This window comes from Anopheles merus, chromosome 3L (assembly GCF_017562075.2).
Source record: "Anopheles merus strain MAF chromosome 3L, AmerM5.1, whole genome shotgun sequence".
NCBI lineage: Eukaryota > Metazoa > Arthropoda > Insecta > Diptera > Culicidae > Anopheles > Anopheles merus.
The window spans coordinates 7,335,887-7,355,430 of NC_054085.1; the positions used below are offsets into that span (position 1 = coordinate 7,335,887).

A 19,544-nucleotide genomic window follows, 5' to 3' on the forward strand; every position below is an offset into this window, starting at 1 on the left:
GCATATAGCACAGTGTATACAGTAGTCTCAGCAAGAGCTGTAAGGGGCCCCATAATTCAGGGGTCAATGTAAGGGACTCCACGGATGAAGGGATTCATAAAATATAGGGGTCCAGTAGATGGGGGGGGGGGGGTCCTGAGCAAACCCCGCCCCGCCAGCAAACCATTGAAGTGTGGTTGCCTCAAAACCTAATGCAACAATAAACTGCACAGACCACCCCCCCACCCCCGCTCGACACCAACCGGAGGGCTCCACTCCTTGTAACGCTTACCCAACACCCTAAATACGCCACTGCACAATAAGCACAATAAGTCGTTACACCATTCAATTTAGTCATAGAATTCCGAGTCATTCCTAGCTGCTAAAGGAAAGAAGACTTTTTCTGCGGAATTATGGTAACCCGAGCATCAATTCCAGGCTTCTATTATGTTCCCTATGTACATCTGAAGGTCCCTGTTAATCTGTTAATCTTTATAATTGAATCGTTTAAATATACTCCCATGACTAAATCGAACTCCCATGACTAAACATCTTTGGAGTTTTTACAGATAATTGCCCATTCATATCTTAACCCACAATTTTCTAAATAGCTTACGTAAGCATGCAGTTAATATGGCTAGAAATAAAACACAACTTTTCATGTGGTTTGCTTTCATGCATTAGTGTATATTATTTCCATTGACAAGACAAAGTAAAAAGGAATGTAAACATGAACAAGAAAATAAAAAAAAAGGTAAATGGGACACGCAAAAAATACACAACTACACAAAGAAACAAACAACTCTTTCCCGCATGGCGCCGCTGCATCGTGTAACGAATAGTGAATGAGCTTAACGCATCACGACACACACACATGCACAAACATGGGCCCTGGGGGCCCTGGGATCCCGGGGAACGTCCCCGCGGGTCAGTGTACGGCGGCGCAACGAGGCCGCACCGTATCGGGTGACCATTCGCACACCTTACCTTCGTCGATGCACTGCCGAAGGGCGTGTTCTTCCGGTGCCGCCAAACATTCCTGCTCAAAGTCAACCAAATTCGTCGTCCACTCGTTCGCGTACGTCGTGGAGCAGAGGCGCCGACATCGGACCGATTCGGCCTTCAGACAGCAGTGCTGCTTGGCCGAATCCATACCGATCTGGTTGATACGTGACACCTCGTTCGAGTTGGCCTGCTGACCGGCGGACCGTTGCTTGTCGGCCTCCAGGAAGCATTTCCACAGCGGCAGCGTTGGCATCAGTGCACCACATCCGCCCCGGTGCTGCAGCAGATCGATCATTTCCTCCACCGTGTACGGGTCGGTGTCGGAACCGCCGGCAGTGAGTGTCTCGTGGCAGACCCGGCGACACTTTGGTTCCGGCGATGCATCACAGCACGGCACATCTGGTGTGACAGGGAGTATGGAAGAGAGAGAAGGATAAGATCGATGGAAGGTTACGAACGGTTGCGGTAACTTACATCGCTTCAGGTTCCGGTTGAAGGTCACATCGATGAATCCCTTGATGCACTGCATCACGTTACTGTTGTTGGTGCGACAACCCGTCAGTACCCGTTCGCGCAACGCCTTCGAAGGGGTCTGATAGCGCTGGAACACTTGTCCGCACGCGTCAAGACATTCGGCGGTGCGGGCGCTGCTGCAGCATCGATGGCCGTCCTCCTGGCGCTTGAGGCAGCCGTACAGCTGCTGTTCATCACTCGCCCGACAGCCCGTCCGTAGATCGTCCTGCGATGACCCCGTAGCGCACACGTGCTGACACCTGACGGACATCGCCAGCGGACAGCAGATGCGCCCCGGCCAGCTGGCTCCCCGCTGGACCGCTGCCATCGTTTCGTTCATGCACTGCCAGAAGGGGACCTGCTGCCGGGGGCAGTACTTGCGCACGTCCAGCAGCTTGGCCTCCCGGGAGCCTGGTTCGGAGGCGATGCGTGCCAGCGATAGCTGCGGGAAAAAGAGAGAAATAATACACTCATGTAGGTTAGCATGGGGTAACGCTATAAATGCAGTCGCGATTAGTAGCCCACGCAACAGTTCCAGTTGCAGAGCCGGAAGTTAAGAGGTCGAGCAATGTTTTGCCCAGCGTGTAGGTTGATCCTGTTAGCTGCCTGCCTGCTGTCGACAGGTTTAAGTGAGGATCGTTTAACATTCGCAGCAGCATCGCCTAGTGTCAATTCCATTCAAAAGTATGGACGACATGTGTGCAATGCTGTTGAGATTGCGAGTGAATTGTTCGTTACAACTGCTGCTTGTTTAGTCTCAAGCAAGCCATCGGAATTGCAGTTGATCAGCACAAAAGACTCACGAATGGTTCCATCGAAGGCACAGTGTAATGTAACTAGATATGAGCTACATCCGAAGTATAGTTTTCTGAGTCACAATATAGGACTAATGGAAGTGAAGTGTGAAGACATCCATCGATCGTGGACACGAAATACCTTTAAAAATGATGTGAAAAATGGAGATTATCTAACACTTGTAGGAGTCGATAAGTCTCTTCAGAAAGTGAATGTTCGCATGAAGCTGCAAAAGTGCTGGGTATGTCAAAAAGAATACGGAGTGTTTGATTGTGGGCGACAGATATGTCTCAAGCCAGAAGGAAAAGACATCGAAAAGGTGCAAACAATTGAGGTAGGTTCAGCAGAAAAAATAACTCCATAATGGAAAACTTTGTAACATATGATGAATGTCTCTCGCTGATACAACAGGGTCTTCCAGGGGCCGCTATATTCAACCAGAACCGTGAGCTGATGGGCATCTTGTCGTATGGATTCGCCACTGGTAGCTTTGTCGCAGAAAGCGTACGTTACTATAAACTGTTTCTGGAAAAGACGAGGCAATCCTTCTACACTGATAACAATGTTGTAGATCAGGGGTCGGCAACCATTTCAATATAAGGAACCGCGCAGCTATAGTAAAATTGTAAGATGAGGGCAAGAAAAACGATAGTGCAGTAGGTAACAGTTGTTAAATATGGGCCGATATGATCCCACGAGCATGTTTTAAAGTCACATGAGTTGACGACAATGGGACCGAGAATCAGTTTTAGGATCTATTCAATACCTGTATGTGTATGTATTGCTTCGAATCACGGACACTAATGGCATTTTTGGTATGTCATGTTTTCCGCATTATTAGCATTTAAAAAAATCCTGCCTCGAATTCCGGACAGAATTAAACACGGGTTTTAATGAAATACAGAGCATAATTTGATAACTACTTCTACAATAGATTCCGATGTATTCCATTGCACGTGGACGAGATTAATAGGTACTAGCGAAGAAATTACACAGCTAAGAATGCCTGATTGATCAACAGAAAATATTCACTTACTGTGACATCAGGACCTACAGAGTTCAGACACATTTTTAATTGATTTTAGTACAGCATGGCATTTATATAAAATTGAAAAGCGTTATTGGACTAGATATAAAGAAATCAAATAAAAACATGATATGTGTCTGGAGTTTGAAGCTATCCGTAATTTGAATCATAACGGTACATAAAATGACCCTCGATGAACATAAAATTAAGATTGTGAGCATTCTAGTATTGGCTCTTAAGGGTGTTGGATAATCTGGAGTGGAATCGTGAATGCACTCCGACTCCGGATCTGGAAAATGGAAGACGACCCTGGGCCAAAACAGGATTTAACTCCACAACTCCAACCGAGTCCGATTGGATCCGGATTTTAAACTACAGTAAAATCAGGAGTAACTCCGAATCCAACTCCGAGTCAGCCTGGACCCGGATCAATCCAACTTCGTGGAAAAAATGCAATCTATCCATCAATAGTTCCTTACTAGGAAGTCCGTTTAATTAATGTTTCGGTACAGTTTTTGCCAAAACTTTATATCTCTCTATCTCTCAAGTTCAATATCAAAGATATTCATATCTTTAGGGGCGCCACAAATGTGGTCCCTAATTTTTTAAGAAGATACGCAACACGCTTTGCGAACTACGTTTTGGTAGAGTTCGGTTTATTCGTTTTTCTTTTAAGCCGCGGAACGGTGAGTTCGGGAGAGACGCGAAAATTACTGTTGTTCGTTCGAGAGTTGCCGGAGAAGAGAATGTATTGGTTAAGCCGGACGGATACGCACGTGTGCAGTCCCTGCCTAACTAGCTCGTTAAACATTTTGGTCGGTAGTTCTAGGTGTGCGCACCAGATGACGCTCTGGTCGCTACATATCCATAAATAACGTCACACTTATTGGAAGGTCAGGAATACCATTAAACAGATATGAATAAAATAAGCTTAAAATGTCATATTAGAATAAGTCATTAGCGCTTACATTGTTATAAGCTATATTCATTACATATTTACTTAAACAAAACGCAGAAAATCATAGAAGTTAAGAAGTTTAAGTGAAAAAAAAATCTTATATACAATAATCTACGGCTCAGTGTAGTGATATAAATTGTTAGCAATATATAAATCATTAATGGATAAATATGCTAAATTATAAATTCTGCTAAATCAAGGATTAGTGTATACGGCAAGGAAATAATTTTTAAATTAGCGTGGTTGAATCATCGTGGTTGAATATTTGTATTCTAAAATTGAAAGAGCTTTCGAAATATAAAGCTTTAGCGGGCGAAAAAACTGTAAATTTTACATATTGTGCACCCCTGATCTAGAAACAGTAAAAATAACTATTTCACCTGCAAGCTGTTTCAATAGTAGACCAATAAAATAATCCTGTCGCCTCATTATCGCATGCATCTACAGTATTTGTTTTATTGCAGCCCACGTATCGAGTCGAGTGTCGAGCAATCAATATGCAACTGTTGTGAGAATTTACTCAGCATTTGATCCCATAAAATGCTTCTCCACTCGTGGCGGGAAAGGGTACAGAAGTAGTACCGCCACCTGTTCTAGGACACAAACCAAGCACGTCCACATCGGCACCGGACTGCACCTTAAACGACTAAAGCTTTTACGACCGTGCTGCAACATTTTATGCGAACGACTCGTTCGCTGACCAGTTGACCGGTTCAGCGTCTTGCTGCGGTCATAAAGTTGAGCATCTCCATCCGCGCCCGGCCCACCCGTTCCAGATCGGTGTACAGTGTTGCTTTGAGCTTTCGCCGTAACGTCCAGGCCCAAGTGTCCCACTGCGACGTAACCTTGGCAGCGTGTTCGATCTCGATGGCGTCCAGCTAGTGCGGTGCGTAGGGAATGAGACATAGAAGACGTTGCGGTGCTTACTTTCTGTACTGTCTGTACACTAGAAATGCATACGCCACCTGCTTAAGACAGTCGCTGTACACTACGGCCATCGTGCCGGGTGTGACCGGACAGGGAAGCGTTCGTCGTATCGCCAGCACTTGACACTCCCGGCAAGTCGGTTGTTGTTGATTTCGTTGCACCATACCGTAGGATGCGATAAAGTTGCGTACCGTTCGATTCAGCACCGATCGCTCGCTGTCGTCCGGGGCACCGACCAGCACCAGTGAAGGCACCCGATAGCGACAAGCCGGTTGCCGCAAGCCAGCCACCTTTCGACCCAAGCGCTCCTGTACGGTCCGGTTCGGTGCAATGTCACCATAAATCATCACAATTTGGTGCTTTCGATAGGACCGGACACACTCCGCATCGGTGACGTACGCCGTCGGGGACAGTTTTATGGCCCAGCAGAGCAGCGTCCGATTGGTGGTGGATGTACGCAGCGCAACAAACGGGTCACCGCGGAGTGTGGCCAGCGAGAACAACAAGAGCAGCGGAACAGGGCTGATGAATGATACGATGCGGGACATAGTGTCTAGAACGCGATCTTTAACTAGCGAATGGCGATAACGATGTGAGAGGTGGTGGTTTTTCGTCCGATCCCTAGACGCACCTGACCCAACTCGCCTCCAAGCAAAGAGAAAAGCTGGGCGTGAGGGTCCGGGCGGAAGGATTGATTTATCGATTTGCCGTAGGCAAACAGTAATTGCACCGCTGGGTGGACACTTTTTACCATTTTCACCTTCCCGATGGTGACCGGAGCTCTGCGCAGATGTGGTGACAACGTGCACCGAAGGCATTGGACGTGATCGTACCGATCGGGAGTCGGCAGAGGGTAAAAAGCGCAACGGATGGAACATAAATAAGCGAGGTATGAAACGCTCGGCTCGGTCAACAGCGTAAAAGGGTTTGCACAGGTTGAGAGATGTAGGGTTTATTTTTGCATGTGGAATATGCGTTGATTGCTGATCGTTCAGTTTTACTTTGCGCACCGTAATGATCGTGGCGTGGCTCCAGTATTGACTGAGAGCGTTTATTTTTTGTTGTTGTTGGAAGACTGTTGTTGTCGCAGATTGTGAAGACTTTTAAGCAAATGGTATTTTATATAATTGTACTCTATTTTAATTTTCTACAATCAAATTAACCTTCGGAAAGAAACAGGGTATCGAAAAAGATTTTCAGAGTAACTTTTTTTAAAGTTTATATTACGATATTACGAGATTTCAAGAGTAGACGAGTGTCTGAGTCATTTAGAATGTGTTTCTAATGTTGTGACTTAATTTCAGTAGGTTTAAATAAAAATAAAATTTTGGAAAACCTCTTATCGTGGTTTTTATTAAATCATTTATTTAGTTCAGTGATTTTTTATCGTTTTTGCAGCTTTCCGATCGGTTCAAAACAGCTGATTTAATTTATTATTACGGCCTTTTCGTATTGATCATTTAATTTGGTTTATGCTTGTTTAAGGGCCGGTCTGGTGGTACAGTCGTCAACTCGTACGACTTAACCACATGCCCGTCATGGGTTCAAGTCCCGAATAGACCGTGCCCTCATACGTAGGACTAACTATCCTGCTATGGTAATAATAAGTCACTCAAAGCCAAGCTCACTTCCTAGTGAGTACAGGCAGGCCTTGACCGACAGCGGTTGTTGTGCCAAAGAAGAAGAAGATGTTTGTTTAAATTAATTATGGTTTAAGATCTTCTATATTTTTGTATTATGTGTGTATTATTAATTTACATGGGGTTTCAGGTACTCTCAAAATTTTGAGACACTTTCTTAACACTTTCTTGACGGAAGTGAGCTTTATGTGCACCTGGTTTTGACCAGCTTTTTTGAAATTTTCTGTATTCCGTAATTTGACTGTAAAAAAAAACGTCTCCTTTACTTTTAAAAATTCCCATAAATGATACAAACATCTGTTTTAGCACAGTATTGCTTGAAAAATTGCTCTTAAATAAGTTAACGATGGAAAGTGGTAGCAAATCCAAAACATTAGATAATGAGCACAAAATGATCTATTTTAAGTATAATTACAGAATTTGGGTTTAAAAAAATGAAATTTTATTAAAATTGAATTTAACTTGAAGTTTATTAGAATTCATTAGAGTTTATTAAATTTCATAAAAAATGGGTTTTTACAGGCTACTTGCAATTTTACATGTTGAAAGGAAAAAATCATTGGTTTTGTCACATGGATTACAATTTAGATAATGACTTAGACCACTCTATACGTGATTTTTTTTTTCAATTCGAGGGTTTTTTTGTGCCCTGGAGTACGTTGACACCGTAGACTTACCAAAGGTACCGTGAGAACAACCATGGTAGTATAAGGCAAAAACTGGATAAACATGTTTCTCACATAACATTATAGCATGCATGAAGCGATTGGGAGTCATTTTATTTTTTATTCACGTTTTTTTAAATATTATGCAATCTATTAGCTAACAAAAAGGGCCATTCTAGATTTTTCCCCAAATATTAACATCACAAGTATGAGGTTTTTTTTATGTTTGGACTTTTTTGTTATTTCCGCAACAACGGAAACCATAAGCGATAAGTGGAGGTTTACTGATAGAAGAGCAGTTTGCAAAAACCACACCAATTTTTAAACATGCTTATTCAAGAACAGTTATGCCTAAACCAACATGCTTAGCCATTGTCGTACCATGAAAAATAATTTTTAAATTATTTTGACATTATTTTTGAATATTAAGCCATCGAGGGACAAGGTAACAATGACCTATAATGCGCATACGAACATGCCATGTAAACTAGTCACATACACGATTGAATTAAGTTTGAAGATGTTCTTAAACGAAATGTCATAAACCTTGGCAATCAAGTATAGCTTATTTTAAGTTATTCCTAAGGATTTTATCAACTATCATCAAAGGTAGTCAGACGCAGACGACTATAGGAAAGAGATGAGATGATCGTTCTCATGTTTCGCGGTCACCCATATCACAGTACCGACTTAATTTCATATGCAAAGAGTACAACAACACCCACCGCTTCTATGAAATGTGTATGCTAAAACCCCACCATCGTGAGAAACATTATCGTAAATTCAATGTAATAATATACTGGCCGGCCGTTTTGCAGCGAAACGGAGGCCGGCGTGGAGAAAAATAATGAAAACGCTCCGAATATGTGCCAACGAAAGCTGAACTGGTTTTCGCTTGGAGACGCTTCATCCCGACGGCTAATTGCATTCCGTTCATTGGACCAACCAGCCAGCCAAGCCGACGGACCGAGCCATTGGCCATGTGTTAATTAATTGGTAGCTGCACCATTAAACCGTCATCGGGTGCGTTTTCACTTCACATCCCAAAAGCCTACGCATCAGCCTGGAAGGAATTCGCTACATGCACATCCCGTGCACGATGTGGTCAATTTACGCCAGCATCGTCCTTCGGGACGGGACAGAGGACGTTGATGGTGACAAATATAGAGGACGACCGTGTGCAGCGTGTCGGGCGTATTAGGAAACGGATCATGATTCCACTAATGAATCAATCTTCACATCCCGGGCGTCGTGTGTTTGCTGCTAGTGCAAGTGAATGTGGGCATTGCTGCGGCTTCGCAATAAACCGAAGCAAGTGAAAGTTCTAAATAGAACGTGTCGTCGATGGCGGCACGAAAAACAAAAACACACTTTCACATATAAGCGGGCAGGATCATTAGTTGCTGCGTGCGTATTAATTACAGTTATCTTCGTTTACTTTAAATCGTCAGTAAAGTTGACTGAACGTCCTTGGGCGGAGAACCGAAAACCTGTTGACTTTACATTAGCATTCCACCCAGTTTGTTGGAGCGTGGTATCAAATATCTCGCTCTCCGATGTTTTGTCTGTTGTGTGTCAGCTTAACTAATTGTGGCAAACCGTGGCCAACCTTTAGCTGATCCCTTTCCCAAAAACAAAAAACGGCGAAATCGTTCGGAGGTTGGTTAATTAAAAATTCAAAATTATTCAAAAAACAAACCGATTGGAGCTCTCAGTGTGCTTGTAGTGCCGCAGCAACATGACGACAGAAGTACGTTCCATCAGAAATTTCATTCGATCGTCATTAAAACAAAGCAACACAAAAACTGAATCTTAATCTCGACTGAATGTCATCTCATGAGCATTCCAGCCGTTTGACGAAGGTGCATCGAAGAGATACTTTTTCTTTTCCTCCTTCTCTCTCTCTCTCCCTTATTTATATTTGCATTTCTCTTTTTCACCCATCGTTTTGAGGTGAAGATCCAGTGAGGAATCAGTGGTCAAGAAATATGCCTCATAATTTATTGCTGATCGTGTGACGACGATTGGTTGTTGTTGTGTGTGTCGCTTTTCTCTGTTTGTCCTTCCGCGTGGAAACCGTTGAAGGTGAACGCTAGAATGAACTTGAAAACAAACTGGCAACAAATCGTAACCGCAAAGCATTTCGCCTGACATCGAGGGGATCGAAAAAAAGAGCCGAATTAAAAACCCTCTACCAGATTGTGGACGAATTTTTCAAACCGTGCACCGATCGACAGCGGTTTCGTATACTAAAGGTTCCGTGTAAAACGAAGTTCGGTCGTTGAGTTTTAACAGGTATCCACGACAGTCAAACAGGGAGAGAGCGAGAGACCGTCTTTGGCGAAATAAATTCGATTGACCATCGTTAGCGGTAGCTTATCACGCCTTTAAGTCGTCAATTTTTCAACCGTCACGAGATAAGGTATAATACGGTAAATATTCCTTTCCACAGAAAATTCATCCAGCTGTTTTATTTGTGCATTGATGCGTCATAAATAAAGTTTATCTAACTAAGCTGCAGCTAAGTTTGGCTGGAGGCGGTATAGGAATTGGTTTGTTATATAATTGAGTAACAATCTCACATTATGGCATGACAGTGTTATCTTCTGTATTAATTAAATTTTACCTAATATATTTGTTTGTGTTCAGTGGTGCATTGCACACAGGGTATTTTCAAACTGTGTTAAAAAATAGAAAAGAAAATACCCGAAAAAAACATTGTTTTAATGTGCATGAAAATAACGAGTGTCTGAAGTGTTTTAAAACGACCCATTAAAATAAATGTAAAATAATATACATTTATGGAAAATGTTACCATTTTTTAATCATCCGAGCTGGTTTATTTCCCAAAAGAACCATTATTATAAGATGTTTAAATTGTGGCCTCGATCGTATCTGGAGAGTCAGTGACACTAAATTAAGCCACTAAAGACACTAAATTAAATGTAAGCCCATTCCCACAGGCGCCATCGCTTGAGAAAGTACAACAATATTACATAAGATGTGACGCATATTCCGCAAACAAAATTGTATAAAAAGGAGTATTCCTTATTTCAGATTTTCATACGAAATAGACAGTGACATTTTGCAGCACTGCTCTGATCTCTTGATCATTATCATTTGTTTTTTTTTTTAATTTTCACTTTACCTTTCATTTCAGATTTTCTTCAATTGTTAATTGCACTTTTGGCGATTTTTTGTTATTTGTAATTTGTGTAATTTGATTTAAAGTGTTAAGATTATAGAAAGCATCAATGACGATAAAAGTATAAATAATCTTATACAAACTTTTCGGGAATCTGTATGTAGAAGAATCTGCTTAATCCGATGTGTTTAAATCATAATTAATATAACGATTGGCAAGTACCAAACGATTGGCTTACACCAAGGTGTGCTAAATCCACCAAGCTAATAACATTCCATCCACTTGAAATCATAAACCAATAATGCACAAACACTCTTATCAAATGCAACAGCGCCGAAAACCAATAATCGTAAATACGCCATCACCTAAAACATTAGCACTGACGGTTGTCTGTTTGCAACTGCCGCCGTATATTCAAATGAGCAAAGGTAGGTTCCAAATTTTTGCATTCAATGTTCTTCCTTTTTTGGGCTCTCGATCATCAAACTACGGCTGAATGGGTGGGAGAAGCCGACATTTATCGAGCCGGTACAGGAAGGGCACGCAGATCAAGATAATCGAACAGAGAAGACTCCCGCGGATTAAATAAAACATTAAGAGAGAAAAAACAAGCTACACAATGTGATCATTTCGAGAACAAAAATGCTTCAAACACCAGGAAGGAAGTTTAAAATACTGAGAACTTAAGCATAACTCCCTGAAGACCAGTATGGCTGTATGTGGGACCTGCGACCAAACCCCAAAAGTAACCAGCGAAATAAATCATACTTGCTTATTCTTATGATTTCACTTCCAAGAATTTCTCGTTGGTGTCGAATAAAGGGTGGGGGGCACGTTTAGGGGGTTTATGAATAAAATTTCGTTTTGTTTTCCTTGTATTTGTTCGGCTCCTCTTGCTTATTCAATTTATTTGAGCCTTGCTACCAGTACGCAGCATGGCGCACACACATTAATTTGCATTTTCGGTTAGCACCCGGGTCGAGAGCCCCAGGAGACAGGGAGAGGAAACTTTTAGTCTAGAGGGGTATGAGAAACCGGGATAGAATATGAATTTGGAAAATTAATAAAATGACAGATGGTTCTTCAGCGATAATGGTCCTACCAAAAAACACACGAGGGAACGGGTGAAACGTCAGAAGAACAATTTCTGACAATGCTTACATGCTCAACCATCCAAGCAAAACAGGCTTCATTGGTTTGGCTTTGGACGATTTGGAAGACCTGTAGCTAAGTAAGACATTTATCGAAGGGTGCTCGACGTGCGGTTACGATATCGCTGCTCCGTCGATCCATCATAACCTCCACCAGTTCTCATATCGCGTGTTTCACGTGTACTCTCTCATCGTCATGATCCTGTGATGCGATCAAGGTAAGACATTTGTTTTCTTCTTTCGATCGGGTGCTGTTGCTCAGCGGGAAGTAAGGTGCGTTCGAATGGGGGGATGTTGATTGATACTTACATTCTCGCAGGCCGCCTTGCAAGATCCCTGAACCTCGGCGCAACATCGGAACACATCTGTGAAGGAGAAGAGGAAAGGAAATATTAGATACATGCCCGTACGTATCGGTAAGCGCTTGAACCGCTCGCCGTGAAGATAAAGCAACATGACAGGCGCAGATGAACGGATAATGAATTAAACGCGGCAGGCGACAGCGTACATAACCCCAACCTCTCAACTGCGTACGGCAGAGTACCAGCCCCGTAACTCGTCGTTGCATTCTACCACCGATTTTGATTGGTGCACTTTTTCAGGTCGGGCGTAGTTTGCGTGGGCTCGGCGCTGGTGTTAAATCGAGCAGACGGATTTAAGGTACCGCACAAAGGCATCGGAAGACGACGAAGAAGAAGAAGAAGGTGAGTGAAATTTATTATGCAAATGTTAAGCTCTGCCCTACCCATAATGGTATCAAGCTGTGGCAGCCCAGAATCAATTATAAGATTGCAAAAAGTTGACGGCACAATGGGAAACACGAAAGCCCATCGTGTGTTGGAATGGGGATTATGGACTTTTCTCACCTGGTTGTAATTCAGGTTAGGGCAAGGTTGCTGCAGCTGCAATGGACGTTGGAAAGTTTGAAAGCCGCATTGAAGGATTTGCATAGTTTACAAAAGAAGCGATACAATGGGAAGGCAGGTTTGGTGCAATTGTTTAATTTAGTTTAAACAAAGCAGAACTTATAACTAGGCAACTCTTCCCAAAGTTTGAAAAGGTTAGCAAGGGTTACATGAGGGGAAAAGTGTTGTGTTCAATTTCGCATTCTATTTCCGAATGCTTTTGTGCTTTTTATCATATGTTATGGCACGCAGTTAGTTGGCTGATAGAGTACGTAAGCAGTTCTGATTATGGATGCTCTGTTAAATGCATGGAAGAAGACCGTTAAATACAGCGCAATTCCTCTTCTTTATCGGTTTAACATCCAACTACGGTTCCAACTAGGCCTTCTAGCTTGGCCATTGATGGGTTTGGCTCACTGATTTCTTTACTTTTGTGTTAAAAAATACTGTTACAGTTGACTCGGAAAACAATGTAACAGCTTGAATCTATGGCGAGTATGTTGTTAGATCGTACACCATGACGACATAGAATGGTGTGAAGAATACGATCTGTGATCTGCATGTGCCGCTACAGCTTTCATATTCTTTAGCAGTTCTTGGAAACGCAAGAGCTCACCAGAACGACAAAAACGATTCCTTTTTGAGTCTGTTTGAGGACACTGTGAAGTTACCAAAGCTTTCAAAGACCTCGGTCAAACAAAAATATAATCTGTTTTTCTCAGGTGATAGAAACTGTCACCAAGAGACGAAATAAGCACAAAGGTTCACTTTCCTACGAGCCGAACTAAGAGACAGACATGAGCGGGTCTCTGTCTGAGCTATTGCATAGCGACAAGGTTTGGGTAGAAGATAAATATTTTAATGATGAAGAACTATCGTTATTTTGTTTGGCGTTTATTTTATTATTATTTTATTTATTTTATTTAGATACAAATATCTACCTCAGAGGGCTGAATATAGGGAAACTTAATGACTGAAACTTAAAATTAATGATAACAAACAAATACTTAAATCTAACTAGACAAACATAAACCAGGCAACATGTAATTTGTAACACAGGCAACACAAGTAGGATGATAGAATTAGGATTGGGAAACGAAAAGAGACCCAAAGAATTGTAGGAAGAGGGGCGAAGAGATTTCATTGAGAACGTAGATACAACCGTATTGAACTATGTGGTAAGTACTGTGAAATGTATTCCAAAATAACTGAGCAGCATTTTGTATCGCTTTATGATTGATAAACATGAAAAATACTATAACGCGTCAACAAAAATTACACCACATAACTTTTGATTTGGGTTTGATCAGGGCTATGTTTTGCTATATGCACGATCCCTCCTAACATTGGTGGCTATGATTTTCTAAGATCTGCCTTTTTTGGATACTCGCTGGACAGTTTGTTTTGGCACAACATATTTTACAGGTGGAAGACTAGTTCCTAAAATCCATTGCGTCTTTAATGACAAAGACATTTCACATCAAACGCTCAAACGAAGCTATTTTTAATAGTAATTTTCTCCAGATGTTTTACCAAACGTGATAGTCAATGAACTTAAGCACTCACTGCTGGTGTTACTCGTGGATGTGGTTGATCAGTAACCTTGTTTTTTTCCTTCAAACTCGGCAGTATAAGCAAGAGTATAAATTATTGTAACTCGGCACGGTAAGAACCTCACTTCGTTTGTTTGTTGTATCGCGTAAATTACCGTACTAAATCATGGGGCTCGCACAGTTTCCCCGGATCCAACGCTTTTCCCTTTTTTGTGCGGGGAAACATAATTATTCCCCGTTTTGCCATGTTGCACCCAGACGGAGAATGGGTGCGAAAATCCAAACATTAAAAAGCTCACCTCAACGTCTCGCTTCCATATCGAGCAAAGCGCGTCAAGCGGAGCGGACAAACGCGCGGCTAAATTTAGTTTGTCCTCCGTCAGTTCGCATCACCGTTCATCATCTATCATCACGAAATCTTCGCACCACGGCACGACAAGTTCTTGGCCTACATCAAGAGTGCGTAGTCGTTTCCTTCCACGCCATCCAAGAAGCTGAACAGCGGCGCGCCGCCCATGCAAAGCAAAGTGTGCGTGTGTGTCCCCATTCTAAGGCAACTGTTTGGGTTCCGGGGCACGAGATATCTCACCTCGCAAAGCGACCGTTCATCTGTTTGTCATGAGTGCGAAAGTGTGTGAAAATGATGCCGACAAAAGATGCGAGGTGCGTTTCTTGTTTGTATTACCCACACTCAAGCACTTCGCGGGTCACCTTTGAGGAAATGTGCTTGAATATTTGACGTTTCAGAATATTGAATATCGAAGTGTGGATTTCGTTTTGCTGACAGATGGAAATCCACACTATTAATCGATAAACCCAATAACCAAAAGGATGATGCTGCTTTGTTCGGGGGAAAAAACAGAACACCGATCGATGAAGAAGGTGAACCTGTGCCATATGGATGTATTTTTAGTTTGCAGCAACATTTTTTCAAGTCCATTGTCTGCATTCAACATCTGGAGACAAAACAAACAAAACTGTCTAGACGAATGTTTCCTTCCTGTCTACCGCTAAGAAGCACCTCTTCTAAGAGCACAATCAGAAGTGGAAACATCAGAAAAACCCCAAAGAGACTTCACATGTCAACAGTTTTACCTTTTGGAACACGCATTGCGTCCAGCTAAATGGAAAAACAAAAACACAACAAACTGTCTCACGTGCTCGTAGTTGTGTAAACGCACGCCCGTGTTACATCAGAGCGTATAAGCGCATGCTTTCTTTACTTTCTTGGCTGGCACATGATAGTAGAACGAGTTGGTACAAAAAACGACTGCAAATGCTTACAAACGTGCTGTGTGGTTTTTGACGGAGCAGAGTGTTACCAACAACTGAGTACGTATATAAACTCATGCCTGGGTGCAAATGGGCATCACAACACTTCTACGGAGGCTCGAGCAAACAATCGGCAAAATGAAGCAGCTGGTGTGTATAGTTGTGTTAGCTTTGGTGGCACCGAATCTGATTGCCGCCGAGTGTGACACGAAAGGACTTATCGTGGAGAAGAGCTTCCTCCAGTCGGTGCACGACTGTACCGAGTATCTGCAGATCCCCAAGGAACGATTGGGCCAGTACATGGCCAATGAGTTCCCGCCGGACGATGAGACGAAATGTTTGCTGTTCTGCGTCGGAGTAGATCTGGGCTGGTGGAACAACACGTGCGGTCTGCAGGTACCCGCCATCGTGAGCTACTTCCAGCCGGTGCAGGGTGACAAGCAGTACGAAAAGCGCACCAAGGAATGTCTGGAACGGCGGGTGGGAGCGATCGACTCACCGAACAGCTGCTGCCAGGCGTACGAAACCTTCCAGTGCTACTTCCAGGAGTTCGGAAACCTGGTCACCTGCCCCCAGTATGTGCGTTCGACGAAGCTGCAGGCGACGCAGGCCGCACTCGACTGTCTGGTAATGCTGCGCTATCCCGAGAAGCTGCTGAAGGTGTACGCAAGCGGTAAGGTGGAGGATTCGCCCGAAACGCGCTGCCTGTATCACTGTATCGACCTCCGGACGGGACTGTACACGCAGAATGGTATTTCGCTTCCGCGCTTCTTCGTGCGCGATGCGGCCTACAACGATCTGCGCTATCTGAGCAAGGAGACAAAGGCCTGTCGCGATCGCATTCGCCAGTCCGGGTGTGACAAGTGTTCGGAGGTGTACAACACACACACGGAGTGTTTGTCTGGGCTGGGCGAGAAAGGTTACACATCCGGTATCATTACGGCGGCGGCCAAGATTGCACTGACTAACTTGTGCGTAGGTTGCACTGCAGATCACACACCAAGCACAAACTATCTGCCCTACCATCCGACAAAGTGTCCGATGAAGCCACCGTGCGCTACGAAAGGCTATCCGGCACCGACCAAGCCGCCCTGCTCGGTGTGCAGTAACCGGCATGAGCCGGCCAAACCAGCTTACTCATCACCAGCGGCTAGCGTACAGCCGGCGGTAGCACTGTCTTACGGTGACCGAAAGCCGTCGCCAACATGCAGCAAAGCCTCAGGTACGGGACAGGTTTACAACCTGTCGTACCCTGGCTACAAGTCGCGCATGAGCTCTTGCAGCCGATGTGGTGGCCGAGGTCACTAGTGAACGTGTTGCGCTAGTTAACATTTATTCAATTGGATAAATCGTCTACTTTATAGACTGTTTAACTTGAAGTAGTGATTATGTTTAGTGAACAGTATTTATTTTATGACAATTCTCAATAAAACATATTGAAATGAAACCAAATGAATTTGAATGACATGATTGTCTACTTGCATTCTGAAAAGAAGAATTGAAAGAAAAAAAAACATTTAAGAGAAAAATTGAATTATTCACAAAGATAAATCTACAAAAGTTGGTATAAAGCAAACGCCAATTTAAAATTGTTTATAGTTCATTCTTCTTTTTTAAATAATTTTGAAGAATTTTCATGTTCCCTGTTAAGTATAGCTCCATTGTTCAGACGTAAAAATATACCATAATACTACACTATTTCTGTCTATTTTATAGTAGTTGGAAGGTTGAAAATGAGCAAACAGCCAGGACATTCCTGTTCCAGTCGTTTTGCAGTTGCTAGCTATATTAATCTCATCTACAAAAAATGATACAGTAGATAAAACCTGTACAAAATCATGTGGTTATTGAAAGGTATAGAAAGGGCTATTTATCCTCCCATATATTGTTTTATCAAAGGTACAAAGGATAGTATAGGTAGAATGACTTTAATCTGGATTACCTGGACCCTACATGCTATTAGGTCAAACATTTAACGGCTATACCATGGAAAGGCCCCATAGTTTTGAGTTTTGAGTTAGTGTAGCTGTTATAAATAATATAATTCCCTCTGTCACGTTCTACGATTCTTTGGTTTGGGTCTTTGGTTTTTTGATCTCTTAGAAAACTGATTTTTATGTAAACTTATATGATTTTTTTAAAACCTTTGTAATCATGTACTATTAAAATTATTTTTAAAATAAATCCATGCATTACTTTACTTTTTAACGCAGTAATGGCCGACAAATAAGACAAGGACGTTTTATTACTATGAAGATGAATAAAACTACCAATCAATATACCCTACATTTAAATACATTTTTTAAGATACTGCGGAAACTATTCGGTCTTTTTTAACATAACTTTAATTAAAGTTGAAAAGCGTATTTGGCAACAATCAGTAGGAACTAGTGACGGGAGCTCTGGATTGGATTCGTGAATCCACTCCTACTCCGACATTATTAATCCAGATCTGACTGCGAAATAAATATGGCTTCGAATCCTGCTGCTTTGAACGAATACAGATTGAATTGGCTCCGATTGAATTATCCTGATCGAATCCAAAACGACCCATTGGATCCGTTTTATTACCGTGGTTAACGCGTAGAACAAAATACTTACACTAAAAACTAACCTTGCAAGCAATCCTAGCTAACATTGCTGTATTCATAGCCACACATATAAGCAAAAATTCGATCGTCTGGATGTGTACTACCATAAATCGTATTCTGGGTTTTCGAAGGATTTCTAGTTGTTTCCAGATTTTTGTTTTGATAATTGTATGTGTATGGTTTGCTTCCTTAGTACGTTTGGATTCTTTCAACGATTTACAAACAGTTTCTCGTATATGTTTTACACGTTTTTACAATTCGTTAGCATTATCTAGATATTTTTCAAAGAAATAATTTAAACAATTTAGCGCAACGTTCAATATCTTGTTAAATAGTTTAAATAAATTTATTGAATCCAAATTGTTTCAGGAAGCTAACAATAAATCGTGAGTATCTGTTCGAAAAGTTCACAGGAAAATGATAGCTTGTAGCTACGTGGATACATAGAGTATAGTGGCACTATACTGCGCAGATTAAGGAATGTAAATTAGGAAGTGTAGTTATGAGTTTATATTTTTGAATAATTGTAAAGGATGGTGAAATTTACCCTAAAATTTAACAATAAATGTTAAACTTTATTCCATCCCAAACATCCCTCCCACTAACGCCGGAGTTGATCCGGATTCGAATCCGAAAGTAGTCGAATTCGGATCGATCCAAATCCGGCTGCAGACCAATTTTGTCTATCACTACTAGGAACAGAAAAGTCAGTAAGCTTGTCAGTATTCTGAGGCAAATGAAGCCAGTCGGCACAAAGTCTCAAATATATAAACAAATAATTAAAAAGTTTAACTAATTAATTAAATTAAGTTGTCGGTATCATGATAGTGTTATGAATTTATTATCCAGATGCGGTATTTGATCTGTCATCTGATATGTTGTTTAGTTTGTATAAGTAGATCGCAACCAGATAGATTTTGTCCGTATGATCAAAAGTGAAAAACTGTTCTAATTAATCAAAATAGAGGCTATTTGACATATTTAAAGTACAGGAGATAAGGTAAATCAGTTTTTTTTTTCTGCGAAGAAGTAATTTCGGGTTATGCACAAGAGCTCCATAAATTGTTGAACAATGTAGTTTCTTATGGTTGAATGCTATCAAAAAAACGTTCCACATCTAATCATTATTAGTAATGAACCTTTCAAATAAATATGAATATCTTAAATTTTTTGCTGATATCTCAATTTACCTGTCCCTAAAATCTTAGGACATTTACAATCTACACCAAGAATTTTGGTTGCATAAAAATAAACGAGTTCCTAACCAAGATCTCAGGTATGCCGATCTCATAAAAAGTTGAGGCCCGGTAAATTATTTTAACAGTGGTTAATGTATTTGTTCTTATTTTCAAATGTCCTATCTAATTACGCACGATAAATTACAGCATTTAATGGAAGAAATGTGTAAACATGGTCAA

At 41.8% G+C, this 19,544-nt stretch overlaps 3 protein-coding genes across 8 annotated transcripts in view; 1 reads left to right on the forward strand and 2 right to left on the reverse strand.

Moving 5' to 3' along the window:
• Window positions 1–19,544, reverse strand: part of LOC121599251 (reversion-inducing cysteine-rich protein with Kazal motifs) — a 49,832-nt gene that overhangs the window by 4,684 nt on the left and 25,604 nt on the right. For all 6 annotated transcript variants that reach the window (XM_041926930.1, XM_041926924.1, XM_041926925.1 and 3 more), the window contains exons 3-5: window positions 12,115–12,170; window positions 1,459–1,939; window positions 967–1,383 (exon numbers count right to left, since the gene is read on the reverse strand). In XM_041926930.1, the coding sequence (XP_041782864.1) occupies window positions 967–1,383; window positions 1,459–1,939; window positions 12,115–12,170 (954 nt within the window). The remainder of the gene's footprint in view (window positions 1–966; window positions 1,384–1,458; window positions 1,940–12,114; window positions 12,171–19,544) is intronic.
• On the forward strand, window positions 2,474–3,632 carry LOC121599253. Its single transcript, XM_041926932.1, has 2 exons — window positions 2,474–2,626; window positions 2,704–3,632. Exons 1-2 carry the CDS (start codon window positions 2,513–2,515, stop codon window positions 2,890–2,892), a joined length of 303 nt encoding a protein of 100 aa, XP_041782866.1. The 5' UTR covers window positions 2,474–2,512; the 3' UTR covers window positions 2,893–3,632.
• LOC121599252 lies at window positions 4,457–6,676 on the reverse strand. Its single transcript, XM_041926931.1, has 2 exons — window positions 5,243–6,676; window positions 4,457–5,155 (listed from the first exon to the last, which is right to left on the reverse strand). The coding sequence occupies exons 1-2, from the start codon at window positions 6,080–6,082 to the stop codon at window positions 4,991–4,993; spliced, it is 1,005 nt and encodes a 334-aa protein (XP_041782865.1). The 5' UTR covers window positions 6,083–6,676; the 3' UTR covers window positions 4,457–4,990.

Coding starts and splice junctions, on each gene's coding strand:
- LOC121599253 (XM_041926932.1), top strand. CDS start 2,513: ATGAAGCTGCAAAAGTGCTGGGTATGTCAAAAAGAATACGGAGTGTTT. Junction 2,627..2,703: donor AAAAGGTGCAAACAATTGAG/GTAGGTTCAGCA, acceptor CTGATACAACAG/GGTCTTCCAGGGGCCGCTAT.
- LOC121599252 (XM_041926931.1), bottom strand. CDS start 6,082: ATGTTCCATCCGTTGCGCTTTTTACCCTCTGCCGACTCCCGATCGGTA. Junction 5,156..5,242: donor ACAGCGACTGTCTTAAGCAG/GTGGCGTATGCA, acceptor GCACCGCACTAG/CTGGACGCCATCGAGATCGA.